At 39.4% G+C, this 20,274-nt stretch overlaps 1 protein-coding gene across 3 annotated transcripts in view; it reads right to left on the bottom strand.

Moving 5' to 3' along the window:
• UBR2 (ubiquitin protein ligase E3 component n-recognin 2) overlaps positions 1 to 20,274 on the bottom strand; it is a 5,196,118-nt gene that overhangs the window by 1,275,343 nt on the left and 3,900,501 nt on the right. For all 3 annotated transcript variants that reach the window (XM_044061864.1, XM_044061881.1, XM_044061872.1), the window contains exons 34-35: positions 496 to 571; positions 256 to 404 (exon numbers count right to left, since the gene is read on the bottom strand). In XM_044061864.1, coding sequence (XP_043917799.1) covers positions 256 to 404; positions 496 to 571 — 225 coding nt within the window. The remainder of the gene's footprint in view (positions 1 to 255; positions 405 to 495; positions 572 to 20,274) is intronic.

Genomic DNA, 20,274 nt, shown 5'->3' with positions numbered 1-20,274 from the left:
TGGGCATGGTGCTGCTTGTTTCTGTATGTTGGCAGTGAATTTGCTGCAGCCATGTTTCCCACTAGATGAACTGCAATTCAGGCATGTGTTCCCATAAAAACATCCCCACAGAGAGATCTTGCAACCTACAAGCCCAGATCTGTTCTAGCTATTGCTCTGAAGTTAACAGATAAATCAGGAGAAGGCAGACTACTAAACTCAGATTTACATGAAACAAATATTCTTACAGACTAGTTTAAATGAAACAAGACTTACCTATAGACTGTATTGTGTAAGCACAGGTGCCCCAACACAATATAGGTACACGAGGATCCTGCTCGTTGGGGTTAACTTTTAGTCCCACTTTGTACACCACCAATCCAAATATTGTTAACATTTCTTTGATGCTGTCTGAGTAAATACTTCTGTAACAAAAACACAAGCAGCTTTAGATACAGAGATTTCACTATGCAAAAGCTAGTTGTTAAAGTTATAGATCAACTTCTGAAGACTTACTTGAAATTAATATCAGTCTTGAAATTGTCAGGCAGCTGTACATCTTTGCTTTCTGGGCTATTAGCCAATTGGTTATCTGCGGAAAATAAAGACAAAACAAAGTGACAATCTCTTCTTTAAATTACACAATGGGCAATAAAAATCCTGCACACACCACATGAAATGCCACAAGACTGCATTACATTTATTTTCTGCTGGCTTGTTTCTTGCTTTTTTTTTTTTTTTTTTTACCTCCACTCCCTGGAATTCAGCTCTCTCACAACAAACAGACCCATTTGTTCCCCACCACAGGGGCAACAGGTAGCCATCAGTAGTGATTGGGCTTTTTTTCTGTTTTGTGCCACAGCCCCTGCACCCACTTGGCCAAGTGCTGGGGAGCCTATGTAATGGGCTGACCCCCCTCAGTTCCACAAAGGGTGTTCCTCTCCAAACAGTCCTGTGCCCTTAACAAGCACAAGAAGTGGTCACCCAGTCTGCACCATGGAAACTGCACCAATTCCATTTGCCTTCAAATAGGTATAACCTATGCCCCTTCAATCCTCCCTTCATAGCTCCACATTATACCTAAGTCACCAGTAAAGTAATAAGGGCTCTATCCCTCTGTACCACAGAGTCACCCAAGAACTGCATTAGATACACGGCTGGCCTTAGGCATAGGCGAACTAGGTGACCGCCTGGGGCGCCATACAATCGGCCTCGTAAAGGGCAGAATTTTATGTATGGCGGATGCCATTGCTTTCAAATCAAATATATATAGTATTTGAATGGATAGGGATAATTACTCGACGCAACACCTTCATGTACATCTGTATTATTTGAATAGAAAGGGCATTACTTTATTATAACACCTTTAAGTAGTCTTTGCATTTGAACGGAAAGTGCATTAATCTTAGTGTTCTGTCATTAACTGAGTAAGTATTAGCACTGTGTGTCAATGGATAGGGATAAATACTCGACGCAACACCTTCACTTACATCATGTAATTTCAATGGAAATCTATAGTGTTCTGTGTGTATAATAAACAGTAAGCACTATGTGTCAATCACAGTAGACTGTCGTTGTTAATCCACGCCCAACGGCATGTCAATCACGGCGGACACGCCCATTCCTGCACAAACTCGACGGTGGGTTAATACACTTCAATTACGCCCTTATTTATTTATTTTAATGAATGTACTTTTGTTATTTTGCGATCTTCTCAGCGCCCTTCACTCGGAGACAGGGCGCCGAGAAGATCGCAAAATAACAAAACCATAGGGTGAAGGGAAGGGGAAAGCGCCCTCCCACTTTTATAGCATCCGGCTGGCTTCAACAAGTTAAAAAAGAAGAAAAAAAAAAATATATATATATATATATATATATATATATATATATATGTATATATGTACATGTGTATATATATATATATATATATATATATATATATATATATATATATATATATATATATATATATATATATATATATATATATATATATATATATATATATTTTGCTGTCACGCGTCAGTGAAGAGAGGGGTTAAGATCATCATGCGTGCATGTGTCACCCTATATTGTAACTGGATGACACCCGCTGATGTTCCAGTACTCTATGACTGCAATATTTACAGAATGCAAGTCACGAACACGTTTAAAAAACATGAAAAAGTTGCAAGTTTAACCGTATATTCAAATCAGAGGCACACTTTACCAACATATTCATATAACTTTTTTCAGTGCAAACGAGAAATGACAAATTATTCTTCTGCTACAGAGAACTAATTCACTCCTGCGCCTGTTCCTATAAGGGTTAATGAAAAGACACGAAGATACACAAAAAGAACAGACTTGGAATGAAACATCTGCCCTTTCTGCTTACCAAGCGTCCTGTGCCATATCTTTCAATAATCCACAAGGTAAGCTCCAGCATAAAAAGACGCATATGCTTCCTGTTTACTTACTAGCACCTGACTAGACTGATTACAAAAGCTGGAAAGAGACCAAAATGTTTAGATACTCTATACAGAGAGAAGCGTTTTGCATAGGTTAGAGTAGGAGTCTCCCAATAGTCGACTATACCTCAGTCTGAATTGCCTAGAATTTCACACACTGTTCAGATTTTTGCTTGATATTGTTGGTCTGCTCCTTATAAAATGCATGCTTTTTTGTACATCATAGAGAACTAAAGTCATTACATAATGACAATCATTTGAGTTTCAGACTCCGTATACTTCAGAAAATATAATACAAAACCTGCTAGTCTTGCAACTAAAGTTTATAAAAGCAATATTTAAAATCTGTCCCTAATTTTCGGTCTTTGTCCCACCCTTATCTGTGAGTTTGTCCAGAATTCTTGATCTAAGAGGTTGAGAGGTATGTTCAGGTACAAATTCAAAACAGACGTCATTCTCCATTACATTTACCTGCTGTTTAATTTTATTATTATTATTATCATTCAATGGCATAATCAAAAATTTGGAAAGTCATTTTCATAAATTTGTTAGAGGGTGGACTAATGGTTAAGGTGTTTGCCTTACAAACACAAGGTACAGGCTTTAAATCTCACAAGGTACAACTGGCTAGGCGTAAAATGGCTCATAATGGCAGTTAGCCTAGTATGAATCTATCTTAGATACAGTAAGGGTGGATAGGGAGTGTTATAATTGGGGTTCTGAAAAAAATCTCCAAATTTCTTGGGGGTGAATATTACATGCCCGTTCCCAAGTATACCTTTTTATGAAGTAAAATTATGACTTTTTTAGATTTTAGACTGCATCTTAGGTAGATAGCACTGAAAAAGCAGTCACCTGAGTAATGGCAGTCTCCATGCTGACAGTTTTTGAAAGGAAAGCATAAAGTTTCCTATAAAGAAATAAAGAAAAAATGTATGTCTCTCTCTCTCTCATATATATATATATATATATATATATATATATATATATACATAAATACATACATAAATTAAAAAACTATTAGGAGCAGTTTCTAAATATGATCTCCATGTAAATGGATTTAGTGTTTCAGTGTTTCTGGGTATATACCTTCATGGAGGTGAATGCATTTGTGTTTTTGTGGAGTGAGAGAGAGAAATCACTGATAAAATTTCGTCAACAGTAAATACATCAAACAAGTTCATCGGCAATCACTTTTATCTGAGAAAAACAAAACTGAAGTAAGGTGATAGCGAATGAAATAAATGCATTACATTTGCAAGTTATTTATTCATTCAATTTGACAATCACCTTAAAAAAAACAAAAAAAACCCCAGAAAGTTTACTTTTACCTGGGAGGGCTTCATTCCCCACTATTCCCAACACGGGTGCTCTGCCCCCACACCCCAGAAAATTAAATACAGTAACTCCACTGTTGCACAACCACAGAAAAGAGGATCTCTCCTAACATTATATTACAGTCAAACTGCTGCAGTTCAAGTGTAGTATAATGTGACCACTTGCACCAACAACAAAAATTACCTAAAAAAGTGACACGTGATAAATGTATGTCATGATTTAATCTATGGCCCCCAATGTTCCACCTTAGTATTACATGATAACCCTAACCCTGTCCCTGTCCCTAACCTTAAAGTATATTTTACCTTAAAAATCCCTTTCCGTAACACTATCACTTCACAAGACAGATCATACACTCATCATACATACATACACACACACACACACGCACCACGCCACATCTTACCCGTAACACTCATACTGCCACACATACTAATCCTAAAACACTTACAGTCACGCACTCACTAAATCTATCCTCTTACTTAACCCTTACACTAACCCTAAAACACATATGGTAGGACACAAACACCCTATCCTACCACTTACTTTTGTCAACCAACCAGAACTTGCCCAAGTTTTTCACTCACTTATTACAGCTTCTGCATTACATAACTGTGCGTCAACCTAGTCAGCTGAAACCATATGTGTGTGTGTGTGTGTACATGCATGTAAGTCATCTACGCATACATATATGTATACACATATTTCCATTATTTCAAGACATGTGACATTCTGTGAAAATAAAGTATGTATTGTCACTGCAAATTAGGGCAGCACAGTCAGTGTTGTAGGGTTTAGCATCTGGATCTCTAGTTTAGTTCTTGGTTGGGGTCATATGTGGGATATGCACATTTTCCCAGTGCTGTATTGGTTTTCATGTGTGCTTAAGTTCCATCCCACATCCCAAAGATGTGCCATGAGTGGACAGGTATTTCATCAAAATTGGCTATAGGTCTGCATGCTGTGTGAGGGCGAATGGCAGTATGCATACTATGTGGTGATTCCTGTTCAAGATTAGTTCCTCCCACTAAGTGGAGAGCAGTGATAGGATGTGCTTTCTCCATGACCCTGATATGGAAATACATGCAAACACAAAATCACAAACCCACACACATATGCACACAGCCCAAAGGTAAACTCAATTCTCCACTAGCCAGATGCATTTCTGTGAATGTGGGTTTTCATGCCGTTTCAATGAATGTAAGTTTTGTCATTTCAATGAATGTGAGTTTCAAGGGCAAAGATGTTTACTGCTCATGCTAAGTCTCTTTTCATTGTGAGACTGTATTGTTTATTTAGCAAATGGCTATCTGTGTTTGTGCTATTTTAATTCAATATCTGTAATCACTGTAGAAGTGAATAGAAGAACAGTATGCATGGTAACTGGTGAGAAATAACCAAATAATGGAACATTGGAGGGCTGAGGAGGGGGCTGCTTCTGGGGGGAGGGGGTTGCTGCTGGAGGGGCTGCTCTGGGGGGGTAGTCTATTACCCTGCTAGGGCCCTATCTGACTATGATCCGGCTCTGGTATTTAAAGTAGAAAATACGTATGCAAAGGTAATTGCAGTTTAACTACATTACATTTTTTCCCTATGCATTTAACTAATTTAGGGAAATGACTGCAGTGGCTTTCTTGGGGAATGAATCTGTGGGTGTGGCTCAAATAGGGGTGTTTCATGAGTGTGGTGTGGGTGGGGCTAAAGGGGTGCCAGAGCACTACTTCGCCTAGGGTGCCATTTCAGCTAAGGCTGGCCCTGATTAGATATCTGACATTTCTCATTTATGAGCCACAAGTTTTGATTAGGAAAATCCAACCCATTCTATACCATATGACTGTGACACAAACATGGTATGAGCTTTAACTCCAGCAATAACATTGTCAATACCCGCATGCAATAGAACTAGTAATAAGGGGGCTGACTCCTACCTTTGGTACCAACTAGTACACAAAGGACAATTGGCCTTAAGGGTACACAGTAAATGTGCACTGCTATCCTGAGTAATAGTCAAGCACTTGCACACCCAAAATGCACTCCACATTGCAGAGCCACGGATCAGAGTTATCAGTCACTGGCTTCCCAGGATTTCAACCACAACAAACTGAGCTCAGTGCCTTACAGCGCAACTTTACCAAAGTAATTAAAATTTGACCACAACTAATTTGCATATACACACAAAGACATTTTTGAGAATGGGAGTTCTTCACAAGCTACAATGTGTGCAGACACCAACAAGTCAAAACAAAAATACGTGCACACCATAGTTTAGCTTTAAAATAAGACAAACTTTAAATATTCCAACAATAGCAATTGGCTCTGAGCAGCCACCATTCACTGAATAGATGCCGCAAAGTTATAGGTAAATGGATCTACTTTAGTAGATCGAATTGCCAGTACAACAAAATTTAAATTATTGAGATGAGAAGACTGAAACTGGTCTAAGAACGAATATTTAACATGCTGAACTCAGGAAGAATGAAAAGCTACTGTGCATGTCAAACAGTAGTGGAACTTCTGAATGGAGATCGCAGAGCATTCAGAAAAAAACAGCTGCTCCATTTAAATACATTTTAACACAGAAATGTAAGTTAAATGGTTCTGTATGGAGATCGCAGTACAGTGAGGATAGAGAAATTTACCCTTTTCCCCACTATAGAGTTGGTATATATAATTTGCAGGGGGGCGCAGGGTGCAGGAGGGCTTGCCCCCAAGCAAAAGCATTGAGAATTTACATTTCTTTGTTAAAAGATGTGTCTAAATGGAGAAGCTGTTATTTGTGAATGGCCCTGCGATCTCCATTCATAAGTTAGAGTGTTGTTTGACATGCACAGTAGGTTTTCGTTGTTCCTAAGTTCGGCTTGATAAACGTTTGTTCTTACAGCAATTTTGTGCTTCTCATCTTGATAATTTAAATTTCGCTGTTCTGGCAAGTGGATCTACTAACATAGATTCAGGTAAATATAGCATGCATAAACCATCAAACTGAAGCATTCAAAGTTAAACAACAAAATTCTTTATCTGAATTAAAATGAAGCATTACACTTTAAAAGTAAACATGTCAACAGATATATTCTTGCATGAAGAATTATAACAATTAAAAACACCATTAAAATCTCTAACAACTACACTAAAAACGACCTGCTTTTAGTCAAAGCATACACAGTCTCTCACACACACACACGCACGCACACACGCACGCACACACACAGTGCTTTTTAAGACCAAAGTGAACTTTGAGTCCTCAGAGGCAGTATAGATTGAATACTGTTGTATCCTCAACAAGCAAAGCAGTGTACCTCCTGCAGCTCTAACTTTTTAGAATAACAGTCAAACCCTCTATTTTATGTTCCCAAATAGGATAACTTCTGGTTTTGGTCTGAATTTAGAAGATGCCTTCTTGTTTCCATAGTTACATGTCAAAAGTGAGGGGAAAAGGTTCCCAGTTTTTTTTTTTTTTTTAAAGAATAGTACCTCAAAGTAGATGATGTCTGTTTGAAATTTAAAGGAGATGATGTCTGTTTGAAATTTAAAGGAGATGGGACTAAGTAGGCATTTTAATCAGATTTCAAACAGAAGTGCAAATGAGAATTGTCCACATCATACTTGTATGAAAGTTCTGCTCTACAATCAGGCAACTTTGCATTAAGATGAGGAAAATTTTGTTTACAAAAAATCTTGGAAGGTTTAAATCATGGAAGAATCCTCCCTACAAATTCCAGAAGCCACAAAACCTCTAAGCACTCCATTTTATGAGAAGAAATCACTTTTTGATCAACTGTATAATTTTTTCATAGGGTAATGAAACATTTCATTATAATTAATACCCTATGGGGTGAGACACAGGAATGAAAAATCCATGTGGACTGAAAGAATATACTAAGCAGTAAAGAAACATTTTAGGAGGAAAGCATAATTTACCCTCTCAAAGGAAGAGGATGCTTTTCTGAAACTTTCAATGGCACAAATTTCCAAATGCTGCAGTCTAAACTCAGACCAATGACAGTCCTCCAATGGAATCATTTTCAGTCACATTATTTCACACTGAAAAGTGGAGTGATTTTTTTCTTCTGATTTCACATACAGAAGAGAAATAGTACAGCAACACAGGAAGTCGTCTTTCTGAAATCAGAGTTTTATGTTTCTGACATAGCAGGGTAACCACTGGTTCTGTCATCAACGCAGTTTGCGAGTCAGAATTTCTAACTTCTAAGCCAGTCATGGGATGTCTGACATCTGGACAAGCATCAATGCAAATAGATGTCTGCTTAAGATGATCCTTAAAGGACAGAGTACGGCCTCATCTAGCACTGGAGAAATCATAAACCCTGTGTTGCAGTTAATTGAGAAAATATGTCAGCATCAAAACTATTCAATGAAAGTAAAGTAGATTGATCATGTAGAATACACACGTGGAGAAGTCAGATTAATCTTGTTAAGATTCAGCTTGCTTTTAAATCATGTGTAAACTCTATCCTGGATGGTTATCCTATAGATTTTATTTTCAAAATCAAAATCACTCTTCAGCCAAGGTGCAATGCAATGCTTTATGTCTTTGTAGAATAGACACGGACTTGAACTTAAGTACAAATCTCACTTTTTCAAAAAATGTGGTCTGGCCTAGGCAAAACAGACACGCAAGTAAAACTCTTAAGGGGCTATTTGCCCACCACAAGAATATATGTCTTTTAGCTACCACTGCTGGACTTCTGTCAAAGAAAACACTGCACAGACAGTAAATGTGGACAAAAAAGGAACAAAGAAACAAGGTTGAGCAAATACTAAAAGACTATAAAGCATCACTCCTATTAGATGCTGGGGTTCAAGGCTGAAGACATTAAACAATTAATACCTAAGACAGAAGTAGATGAGATAAAAATGATGATGTATGACCAATCAACAGAGAAGTCTCTGAGAACATAAGGTATTTCTGTGGAAGTCTGGAAGTTGGGGGGGAAGAAGGGGACATCTTTCTTGGTTTGCCTTCGGTATCCATGGATGTAAAGACAGTATTTTGCCAAAAATGTGAGATGATGAGGGAGGGGAAAAAAAAAAACAAAAGTGACAGAAACAAGACCGTGTTGTGATCGTAATTATTCTGCTGAAGCAAGGCAAAAGAGAGAGTAGCATTTCTTAAAGTAATAAACCTGTGCATGAGAAGGAATTTTAAATTTAAACTGCTGTATCCACCTTGCTAAAGAGTGAACTTTCCTCAGGAAACAGTAACATGTTCATGAAGTTGTACAGACTAAACTCCAGATACTTCTTCACAAAGGAGATAGGGATTGTTGCACATAGCAGCTACTGCAGAAGAAGAATTCAATCTACTTCAGGGTAACTAAAAAGGAAAAAAAAAACAGATGTTCTCCTAAGTCATTAAGAGAATATTAGAAAGTATTTTTTTTTACAGTGAACCAGAAGGGATATAATGCAAAAAAGGTCTTATCAACACTGCAAGATTCTGTCCATGAAGGCTGACCTAAGATGCAGAACATATTACCTGAATGATTCTGGATGTCTTGACAACTGGGGTACTGTAACTTACATAAAATGAATGCAGGAATAAAACTTGTTCTACCAAATCTCTGTTTGGCATTTGAAAAACTGTATATACAAGGTATTGATGAGTCACCTATCTCAATGTTAGTATATATTTTCTTAGTAGTAGTGTCCATGATTTTGCGGTAGGGTATACCGAATATAAATCTTTGTTTGTACAGTGGCATTTCCTCTTTATGATTTAATATGCTAAGATGGTCTTTGTGTCCATGCCACTGACATTTAACAAGAATGCCCTCTAAGAAAGCCACTGATGTATTTTTGGTTCAATGAATTGAGGAAACATTGAAAGGAATACTGTACAACTGGAATGAAAATAAAACGCAAAGATTTTGTAGCTATCACAAGCCCTCGTATATAACACGAGAAGTAAATACTGTGAAAATTTCAGAAAGAAGGTCACAAGATACATACTGGATGATAGGCACCCTAGAACTCAATGGCAAAAGATGACATCACCAAATGAAGAAGAAGGCCTATCACTGCCAAATTTACATGAACACATTCAGGCATCCCGGCTAAATCTAGTACATGTGCTACAAAATCTCTATTATACAGCAAAATGAAAAAAGATACTTTTAGGACAATCCAGCCAAGACAACCTCCTAAAAGCAAGTACAGCTGGTAAGTAAAATCACCACAGCAGGAAATGTTTGAATGATAAACTCTGCAGTAGCCTTAACTATATGGGTTATATCTTGCAAAGGATATAACAGCTGGCCAGCTTTCTAAGCTTCTGGCCACCTTGCACATGCCCCAACTGTCAGGCAGCTTGAGCTGACCTGACTAAAAGACAAGTTTGGGTATCAAACCCCTAACAGTTTTCTTGCCAAAAGAGAGAGAAAGGCTGAGTCCTGAATGGACAATGCTAGGAAGAACAAAAAAGTCCTTATCGTGGTATAGACAAAACACCACAAAAATAAGCGGGATGGAGGAAGGGTACTGCAGCAATGATCATTTGAACATCTACAGTTATGGTATGTTTACTGTCACAACTGTACTATGTTCATCTAGAATCCAACCTTTTACAAAAAGCTACAGATGTAGCTAAGGCTATGTTAAAATGGGTCTTGACTGCAGCTGAAAAAGTTTTGTTGTGGTGAGTATAACAAAAAGGTCATAGTCTTAGACCATTTGGAAATGGTCTGTTTTGACAGAAGCTGTCTCTTCGTACTTTCACAAGAAATGAAAACTGTCTCAGAGATATGAAAGATTTAGTTCTGTTAAGATAGTATCTGAAGACAGCAGTATCCTTTCTCCCTCATTTTTGGGTTCAGGAAAGAAAACAAGGAGATGGATACCTTCTCTTAAAGTAAACTTGGATAACAATTTAGGCACAAAAGAATTACTTCTCAAAGAAAACCTGTCTCTGTGGAAAATGAGATATGGTTGACTTGCCATAAGAGCTTGCAACGCAGATACCCATCTTGCACAGGTCAGTCAAATTTTCATGTTAAGAACCTCACATAAGCTAGACAAACCCCATTCAATAGCATTTTGTCATGAGAATGCACTGAAAAATGAAGGATGATGGGTAAACATGCTAAAATGGCCAATAAACCAACCTTTATAGAAGAGTAAGAATGGCCATGGGATAGCAACTGACAAGAATTTCAAATCCAAATACCCTAATGCTGTTGGTATCAACAAGAAAACCTTTTCAATTCGCTAATATATGATTTTCAAGCAGCAGCCTTTCTTGCTTCCATTAGTACTTGCAGCACTGTCCTTAGGAAACAGGTGTCTAAATGGAATAAAGACTCTATCATACAGGTCTATATTAGATCAGTGAACGCTTACAAAAGTGAACGCTGATTGATCGAACTTATGCAAGCGAAAGCTTACAATCTCGAACTGTCAGAACTGCGATTTTTTTCCTAGGGAAAAAAATCGCTGATCCAAAACACATACACACAACACAAGCACACCAAACAAACAGCAATCCACATACATACACCTAAAATCTGACACCTAACCCTACACTAAACTATACACACACCACTAACTATCCACTTACCTTAACCCACACCCTAACCCTAAGGTCCGTCACTATCGCACACTCACCTCACCTGCTCCCTAACCCTAACTCACCTAACCCGTCCTAACCCTCACGTCCACACAATCGAACACATACCTAACCCACGCCCTAACTCACCTAACCCGCCCTAACACTCATATCCACACAATCACACACTTACCTGAACCCGACTCGTAACTTTCCACCACAGCACTGAAAATACCGAAGCAACAGAAACGGATAACCAAATTCTTTCCCTAGGAAAAAAATTCGGGTTTCTGTTGCTTTGATATTTTAAGCTTTCGCTTACATGAGTTTGATCAATCAGCATTCGCTTTTTTAAGCGTTCGCTGATCTAATATAGATCCTATCATACAGGCAGTCAGATGAAGCTGACTGAAGTTGGGGAATATCAAACACCCCTAATCTTTTGTGAGTAGATTTACTCCATGAGAAAGCTTATGGTAGTTGCTCCCTTGCCATAACCAAAAAAAGGGAAAAACTACTGCTGTCTAGACCAGAAGGGAGTCACCACAATGAGAATGCAGGATTCCTTCTGAATTTTCAGAAGTACCCCGGATATCAGTTGAAAGGGTGGAAAAGCATACAGGAACATTCCTGTCTAAGGAAAAGAAAATGTATTTGTCTTCCAGACCTTCTTGTAAGGAGTCCTGAAGCAGAATCTTGCCAGCTGATTATTCAGAGAAAAATCAAATAGGTCTAACTGAGGAACTTCCCACAAAATGGATCAAGTCTTGGAAGAACCCCAATCTAGTTTCCATACATGAGGGTCAGCCCTTGTCCTGCTCAGCTTGTCTGTCACACAGTTTTGCTCTGACAGAATGTAGGACACCTGTGGAGTGAGATTGTGCTGTGAAGCTATATCCCAAGCAAAAACTTCTAGTCTGCAAAAGAGGTATAACCTGGTTCCCCCTTACCTGATGATGCACCACATGACTGCGGTGTTGTCTGTAACAACCTGAAAAGGTCCCTGAAACAAAAGATAATTCAGAGAGCTGTGTGCCTTGATCAAAGCAACCATCTCTTCTATATTTATGTGCTTGCATCTGTCCTTGGCACTTTTCTCTTTCCCAAAACTGCTCGCCAAACAAAGTCCAACGTGTTTGTGCTGACTGCTTTGGAACAAATAGTGAGAATGGGAGAGTCAGATTTAAGGATATTTGCTGTCTCCATCAAGTGATTACTCTTCTGACAAACTGAAGCACTGGGATTTGAAAAGAAAAAGGATGTGTGTTGCTGGGACCACATAAACTTCTGACAGGATTGTGTCGTTCTCATGTGAAGTCTTGTCAGGGTTATCATAGAACTATAGATGCCATTAGACCCAGAATTCTGAAAAATGTATTTAAGTTTGATGACCGGTGAAGTCCACTGGGCCAAGAAGAGCCCGTTTTCGGTGAAGGCCCGGGGAGAAAAGCTCCAAAGCTCCACGATAATTGCAAGTTAAATTTCACGTTACAAAAGGACATAGTTCATAGAGCTAATTAAACATTTACAGATAAGCTCCATGATATTTGCAATTGGCTATTCACACAATGTTACAAAAATGAAAGACATAATTCAATACAAAAATTTCAACATTTACATAAAGTGAATATTTTATTATAAACTCAATTGTCCGTTTAACATTTCAAAATATATAGCTACTAGCCATTAGTAGGTTAGGAGAATACTGTGCATGAAGAGGGTAATAGTATATTTGAGGTTGGAGAGTACAGTACAACAGATATTGGAGAGAAAATTCGTTTTTGGTAGGGGAGGGATTGTTTTGGGTGGGATGAAGTAATATTAGAGGTAGTTGGATGAGTCAGTGCAAGGTGGAATGAGTGGGGGGGGGGGGTTAGTTGGAATTTCCTCTTAGTGACTGAAGTCTGAGTGAAAAACTTTAGAAACAGATCTACATACAGATCTATTTTTTCCAGTGGCAGAAAAACTCTTTGAACTGAGGTGTCTAGCTGACACCCCAGGAAAGCAACCCAGGAAAGCAATCTTGTAAAGAGGAGCCAAAAATGACTTTTGAATGTTGTCTTGGAGTCCCAACTTGGGTACGATATCTCTCACCCATGTGACAGACTCCTAACACTTTGAAAAAGACTCTACAAAGATAATCAAGTTGTCTAAATATGGGAAAATGTGGATACTTTGTGAACACTTGGTGGAGCGGCTGGACCAAAGGGTAGGGCAGAGAACTGATAATGTGATATAGATGCACACAACCTTAAGAAAAGCCTGAAGTCTGGATGAACAAGGATGTGATAAGCACGTTTTAAATCTAGTGTTATGAGGAAATTTGAGAAAGATGAGGTAACATGTTGTGAAGTGACATAATTTTGAATTTGGGCACTACCGCAAACAGCTTTAGGAAAGAAAGATCCAGAACTTGTGCCCAAGCATTTAGTTTTCTGGCACTAAAAGCATCCTTGAAGAAAACCTCTTTCCTAAATGGGAAGGGGAAACTAGTCCTATCACACCCTGGGACAGCATGTGATGAAAGGCAGTTGGACAGTCTGGTCTCGAAGATGAAGAAATACCACCTGGAAAGGAAGAATTTCCTACCATTACCGTTTGCAAACTTTTTTTTGAAACAAGAAGCAGTCTTATTAAATTATCAAGTATGACATAGGCAATCATGCATTTATACAAACAAAAACAAACCATACTGACATAATTTCAGTCGCAAACATTATACATCAGAAACCATACTGACATCATTTTAGTTGCAAACATTATACATCACTTATAATCGGGTCTATATTATACAAACGAAGCATTAAAATGTCAACTCACTTTTGATCGACCCCTATTTCTCGAAGCTGCACAACATTGAACGGCCAAATCACTGATTTCTTTCCTAGGGAAAGAAATCGGTTGGCTGTTCTTTTAAATCTGCCCTTTTCCCAACTGTAGTGCGATCTCGGAGTTAGTATATTTAGTTGGGGGGATGGGGGGCATAGCCCCCCACTTTAACAGTGTTTGTTGTAATGCGGTATGTGTGTTTGGGCTACCGATTTCTTTCCCTTGGAAAGAAATCAATGATTTGAGGGTTCGATGTGCAGTTTCAAGAAATAGGGGTCGACAAAGGTGAGTCAACATTTTAATGCTTCATTTATATAATATAGACCCTTATAATCTATGCAGTTATCAGCCAAACATTAAAAAGCTCATTCAAACCCTGCTTTCTTTTAAACCTCGTCTCTCCTCTGCATGTATTGTTCCCACAGTTCCCAGGTTTTTATGTAATTTGCTCCTACCCTTTTCTAAAGATTCCAATTCCAGTTGTTTTATCTCTGTAACTATATGCAATACTTCTAGTAAAGTTGGTTTAGACTTTGATTTCCATTTTCTAGTATTTGTTTTTTGGCAGCCACCATAATTAGCCTCAGTAAGGCCTTACTATGTCTAGGCAGTTCTGATTCTATATCAAACCTCAGAAAAATAATTTCTTTAGTTACACCAGTTATCTCACACCCAGTATTCTCTGACGTAGTACTCTGCAGGGAATCTTTAAAGTCTGTCAACTCATTACACTTCCAGAAAACATGTTCCCAATTACCTCCTTCTTCCCCATCACATGTCCAACATTTCCAATCTACCTGAGGAAAAATTCTTTGGAGTTTACCTGGTGTATAAAAATACCTATGTAAACACTTCCAAGCAGACATCCTAAATCTTCTAGACTTGTTGTATATTTGGGAGACATACATATATCCATCCCCCATTGTTTCTTTGTGAATTGCTTATCCAGTCTCTCTTCCCAATCCTTTTTAACCTCTTTTGATCGATTCTTACTGCAATCATGCAATATTTTGTATGCTCTACTAATTATTCCTTTTTTAAACAGCAGCTTCATAGGTAGGTACTAGGCTATCGGCCCAAGGGCCTACGTAAGCCTAGCCAGCAGGGTTCCACAGCTTATGCCACCCAAGAAAGTTATTTTCCTGTGCCACTGTCGAGCAGAGACACAGAAGTGATCCCCGGGGTGTATTTCCTATTTTTCATCCACTCATCAAGATTTTTCTTGAACAGTGCTAATGAAGAACTTTGCTCGACAGAGATGGGTAGCTTGTTCCAGAGTATAGGAAGTCTCTGGGACAGGAATCTTTCCCACCAGTTTGTCCTGTTTATTGTGGTGACAAGGTTTAGGTCCCTAAAGCGTGTAGCTTGGAGGAATTGGGATTTCTTTAGGTGTAGCATGTCCAACAGCTCTGGGTTTGACATAGCTTTATATGTTAGGCAGAGATCACCTCGGAGTAGGCGATATGCTAAGGCGTAAAGCTGGAGTTTTTTGAGGCGGTCAGTGTAGGGAATTTCTTTGAGGCCAGTAATCCTCGTGAGGTACTTCTGTGGCCTTTCCAGCTGCTGCAGATATCTTGTGAGGTACATTCCAAAAGGGGCGTTGTACTCTACAATGGGTCTAATGAGTGATGAGTAGATGGGAACAATGAACTCTTTTTTCCTGGATGAGAACCCTTTTATGATGAGGTGTGCCACGTAGAAGGACTTCCTAACTACTGTGGCGATGTGACTATCAAAGGGGAGACTACTGTCCACCTGGGTCACAAGGTCTCATCACGCATTCGTTGTTAAGTAGATTGCTGCCTACGTGGTAGTTCATGGGTACAGAGTTTTTACCAAAGGGGATGACACTGCACTTTTTGGCATTGAGCTTGAGACCATGGCTCTGACACCAGGCATCTGTCTCAGTGAGGCCCTTCTGTTGGATGTCCACATCATTTGGGGACTTGACTATGGCTCCTAGTTTGCAGTCATCTGCGAACTTCATTAGCCAGAGGCCTTCTGTGTTAGCCTGTACTTCAGAGAAGTAGATACCAAACAGGAGAGGTCACAGGATGGAACCCTGTTGTATTCCACTTGTCACTGCTTTGAGGTCAGATTTGGAGTCTGCAACTTTTACAGTGTGCGTTCTGTCAGTGAGCCAGTTGGCAACCCATCTTGTGACGTAGAGATTTATACCTAGTTTAGTGAGTTTAGCTATAATTCCAGAATGGGGAATGGTGTCAAAAGCCTTGGCGAGGTCAAGATAAGCTGTGTGAAGCACCTTACCCTCATCCAAGGTTTTGGTGACTGCCTCAAAGAAGTCGATCAGGTTCAAGAGGCATGATCTGCCTTTCACAAACCCAAACTTGGTGCGATCCAGAGTTTGGAGGTTACCAAGGTCTTTGTTTATGAGTTCCATGATGATACGTTCCATGGCCTTGCAGACCAGGCTTATCAGGCTAATAGGTCAATAGTTCCCGGGATCAGTGGTGGCTCCCCCTTTATGGAGTGGGATAACTGTTGCTGTACACCATTCAGTGAGCACAAAGCCTGATGTGAGGCTATTATTGAACATGGTGCTTAAGTGGGGAGCCAGTTTGTTCTGAAGTTTGTGTAAAACGCAGCCTGGGATGTTGTCTGGTCTCATGGATGCTGTGTTTTTGGCTTTAGAGAGTGCAGCTTTTACCTGCATAGTTGTGATTACAGGGACTCTGCATTCTTCCTGTATAGATATGGGCCCTTTAGGGGGTGAGAGGGGGATAAAGTTAGCACTGAACCTATCTGCCAGGATGTTGGCAATATCAGTTGGTTCTGTCATTTCATGCCTTTGTGCTGTAAATCAGAGCATATCTGGGTGTTGCCATCTAGACTCTTGACATAGCTATAGAATGCTTTGTGGTTGTCCTTGGATTTAGTGGCGATTTTGTTTTTGTAGCTAGCTTTGGAGGATCTTATAAGAGATCTCAGCTACTTACTGAGGCTGACCAGGGAGCTCCTCCACTCATGGGATTTTACTCTCTTTTGCAACAGTTTCTTCCTTCTGTTGTACAGTGTGTTTATGGCAGGGGACCACCAGATTGGCTTCCTTTTTTTTGGAGGATAGCATCTCTGTTCTGTTTGGGATAGCACGATCCATGCACTCGTTTAAGTGCTTATAGAGTGCATTTGTGTGGGATTCAGCAGTTGTAACTGTATTGTCCATCTGCATGGGTGTCATGAAGTTCACCACTTCTGTCTTAAGAAGCATGAAGCTGGCTTTGGAGAAATGTTTTACTGTGGTTTCCTTAATGGGGGTGGGGGCAGGTGATAAGCTTATGGTCAGATCGGACCAATGAGGAGTTGACTTCAGGTGTGGAACACCAGTTACTCATGTTGCTAATGACTAGGTCTAGGATATTGTTGCCCCTGGTGGGGGTGTGGATAAATTGATCTAGGGCATTGGAGTTTATGAATTCCAGAAAGCGCTGAGCTAAGGAGTTGGCACACAAGTTGTTTTCCCAGTTAATGGTGGGGTAGTTAAAGTCGCCCATTATTAGGGTGTTTGGTTGAACCCTAATATTTTCCAGTACATCAAGAAAAGAGGAGTGGGAATCCTGAGGCATGGTGGGAGATCTGTAGCAAGTTACAATTTGGATTGCAGTTTTGTCCAGAGTTAGTTGCACTTGGATAACCTCGGATGCATTATGCTGAGCAACTAGCCTGGAGGTGTGGATATCCTTAATGAATATGGACACACCTCCGCGTTTGGTGTTTCGGTCTAGGTTACATGGCTGAAAAGTGTGGTATGAGTTATAGCCTGGTAGTGCAGAGGTGCTCTCTTGAGCCTTGAATCAGGTCTCAGTCACTGCACAGATATCGATGTTCTCCATTTTAAGGAGTGCCTCGAGTGAGTGCATTTTGAGATTTAGACTTCTAGCATTGAGTAGCATTACTCTCAGTTTTTGCTTGCCTGTTCCTGTTATGGTAGTGAATTTGTTATTTGAACCCTGCCTAAAAAAGGCACTATAGGGGCAGCAAGAGTCTTAACCAGTATTCGGAATCCCAGGGGCGACAGGTGCAGGCCATCTGTGGCAAAGCATCGTGGTCTGTCGACCATGTCATCCCAAGCAGACAGATACTGGATCCCCTTAGAATGACACCAGAAGCTTAGCCAATTGTTGAAGTCAATCATTTTGTCCTTGTACTGCGGTATCATTCTGGGCGATGGCAGAATGCTACTCAGGGCTAGGGTCATACCTGCCTGGGCTACAAGATCAGAGAGCTCTTCCACGTCTCTTTTCATGTAGTCCAGGGGGGGTACATTTCAGGTCATTCACACCAACATGGACAATGATAGAGTCATATTTGTACTTGTTGTGGAGTGACCTGAGTGCGTGGGCTATGTGGCGGATCCTGGCACCTGACAGGCAGCTGACAGTAACCTTCTCCTTGTTTAGCCTGGTGAGTGGGACATCAGTGTGCCTGACTATAGAGTCACCTATGACTAGTGTGTTGGGTATGTTGTTTTGCCTTATTGGCTGTGGTTGAGTGGCACAATGAGTCTGTGGGCTATGTGTCAGTTCTAGATTCTACTAAAAACTCTACCAGTACTGGTCGTTTGCTTAGGATCTCCCTATTTCTTTCTCTTTGCCTATACTCTGATATCAATCCTAGATAGGGAAGGCAATCTCTAGCCTGCAGTCCAAATAAATTCTTGGCCTCTTCCAATTCTATTACCGTTCCCTCTCTAATTATTTGCTCTTAATACCTTGCTTCTTTTACCAGTTTTCTCTAGTAAATGCCAGACCCCTCTTGTCTATTTGTCTGTATACTTAATTGCAGTCATCCCTATTAGCAGAATCTTTCCCCATTCTCATGTTGGAATAGTTTTTAGAATATTTTTGCTACTTTATGAATACACTATTCTGTAAGGTTGTTAAACTCCTTACGATCTACATCCAAAGTCCCAGTCTCTCCTTGTTTTTTGACACCCCCCCCCCCAATTTCATCATCATCCCTTTCCAATTTGAATTATAATTTTCTGTTTGAGCTATGTATAGAAGCCTTAACTGTGTAGCTTTGAAATACCCCTTTAAATCGGGTAATCCCAAACTGCCTTGTTCAATCAGAAGAATCAGCTTATCCCACCTGACAATTGCCATCTTCCCCTCCCAGATAAAATCATTAAGCTCTTTATTAATTGCTATCCACAACTTCTCCTCTGGTTGATAACAATATAGCTAACCTGTGTATAAAACTAAAGGGACTAAAACATTTTAACTGCTTGTATCTTGCTATCCATATCCATATAACAGAGCTTCCAACTTCTCAGTTTTTGTATTATCTTTTATTTAGTCTCTTCCCACATATCTTTAGCTGTCACAGCAGAATCCTTTTTAATCCCTACTAATACTTAATTTTATCAAGTCCCCATATATATGGATATTGCCAAACCAATTTGCATGTTGGTACATAATTTACAGCCACTGCCTTTGTTTTGGCTTCATTAATTCTGTACCTTGAAAATGTCTGAAACACCCTCAAAATGTTTCACAACACTAAAATGTCCTTTTCTGGTTTTATCAGGTATCAAATAATATCTGCAAATAGAGCCAGTGTTTCTTGACTACCATAACAATTATATCCTTGAATTTCTGAGTCTTTTTTTCTTTGTCAATGGTTTTAAATATAATGAAAATAACACAGAGGAAAGAGGACACCCTTTCCTGATTCCTCTGCTCAAACAGAAAGAGGAACCCAACCATTTTAATTTTGGCCTCCAATCCCTCATATATCTTCCCAATAAGCCTTATAATTTTATCAAGGAATGCAAATACTTTCATTGCCCTGCTCATAAACTCCCAGTTTCCTCTGTCAAATGTTTTCTCTGCAAAAAGACTCACCAACAAAAGTGGCATTTTCTTACATTCAGCTTCCCTGCAGATCATCAATGTTCTGTTAATGTTGTCAAATGTTTGCCTCCCCTCCACAAAACCATGATGATCCATATCTACCAATTGAGGCATCACCTTTCCCATTCTTTTAGCCATTATAGACAAACTCTTTATAATCATGGTTTAGGACTCAAATTGGACTGTATGAAGCTAGATCTGATGGGTCTTAATCCTCTTTAGGTATTGCAGCCACCACGCTGTC

This window comes from Protopterus annectens, chromosome 1.part0 (genome assembly GCF_019279795.1).
Source record: "Protopterus annectens isolate FY-2018-M chromosome 1.part0, PAN1.0, whole genome shotgun sequence".
In the NCBI taxonomy this organism is placed as follows: domain Eukaryota; kingdom Metazoa; phylum Chordata; order Ceratodontiformes; family Protopteridae; genus Protopterus; species Protopterus annectens.
This window is presented reverse-complemented; position numbering and strand designations above follow the sequence as displayed.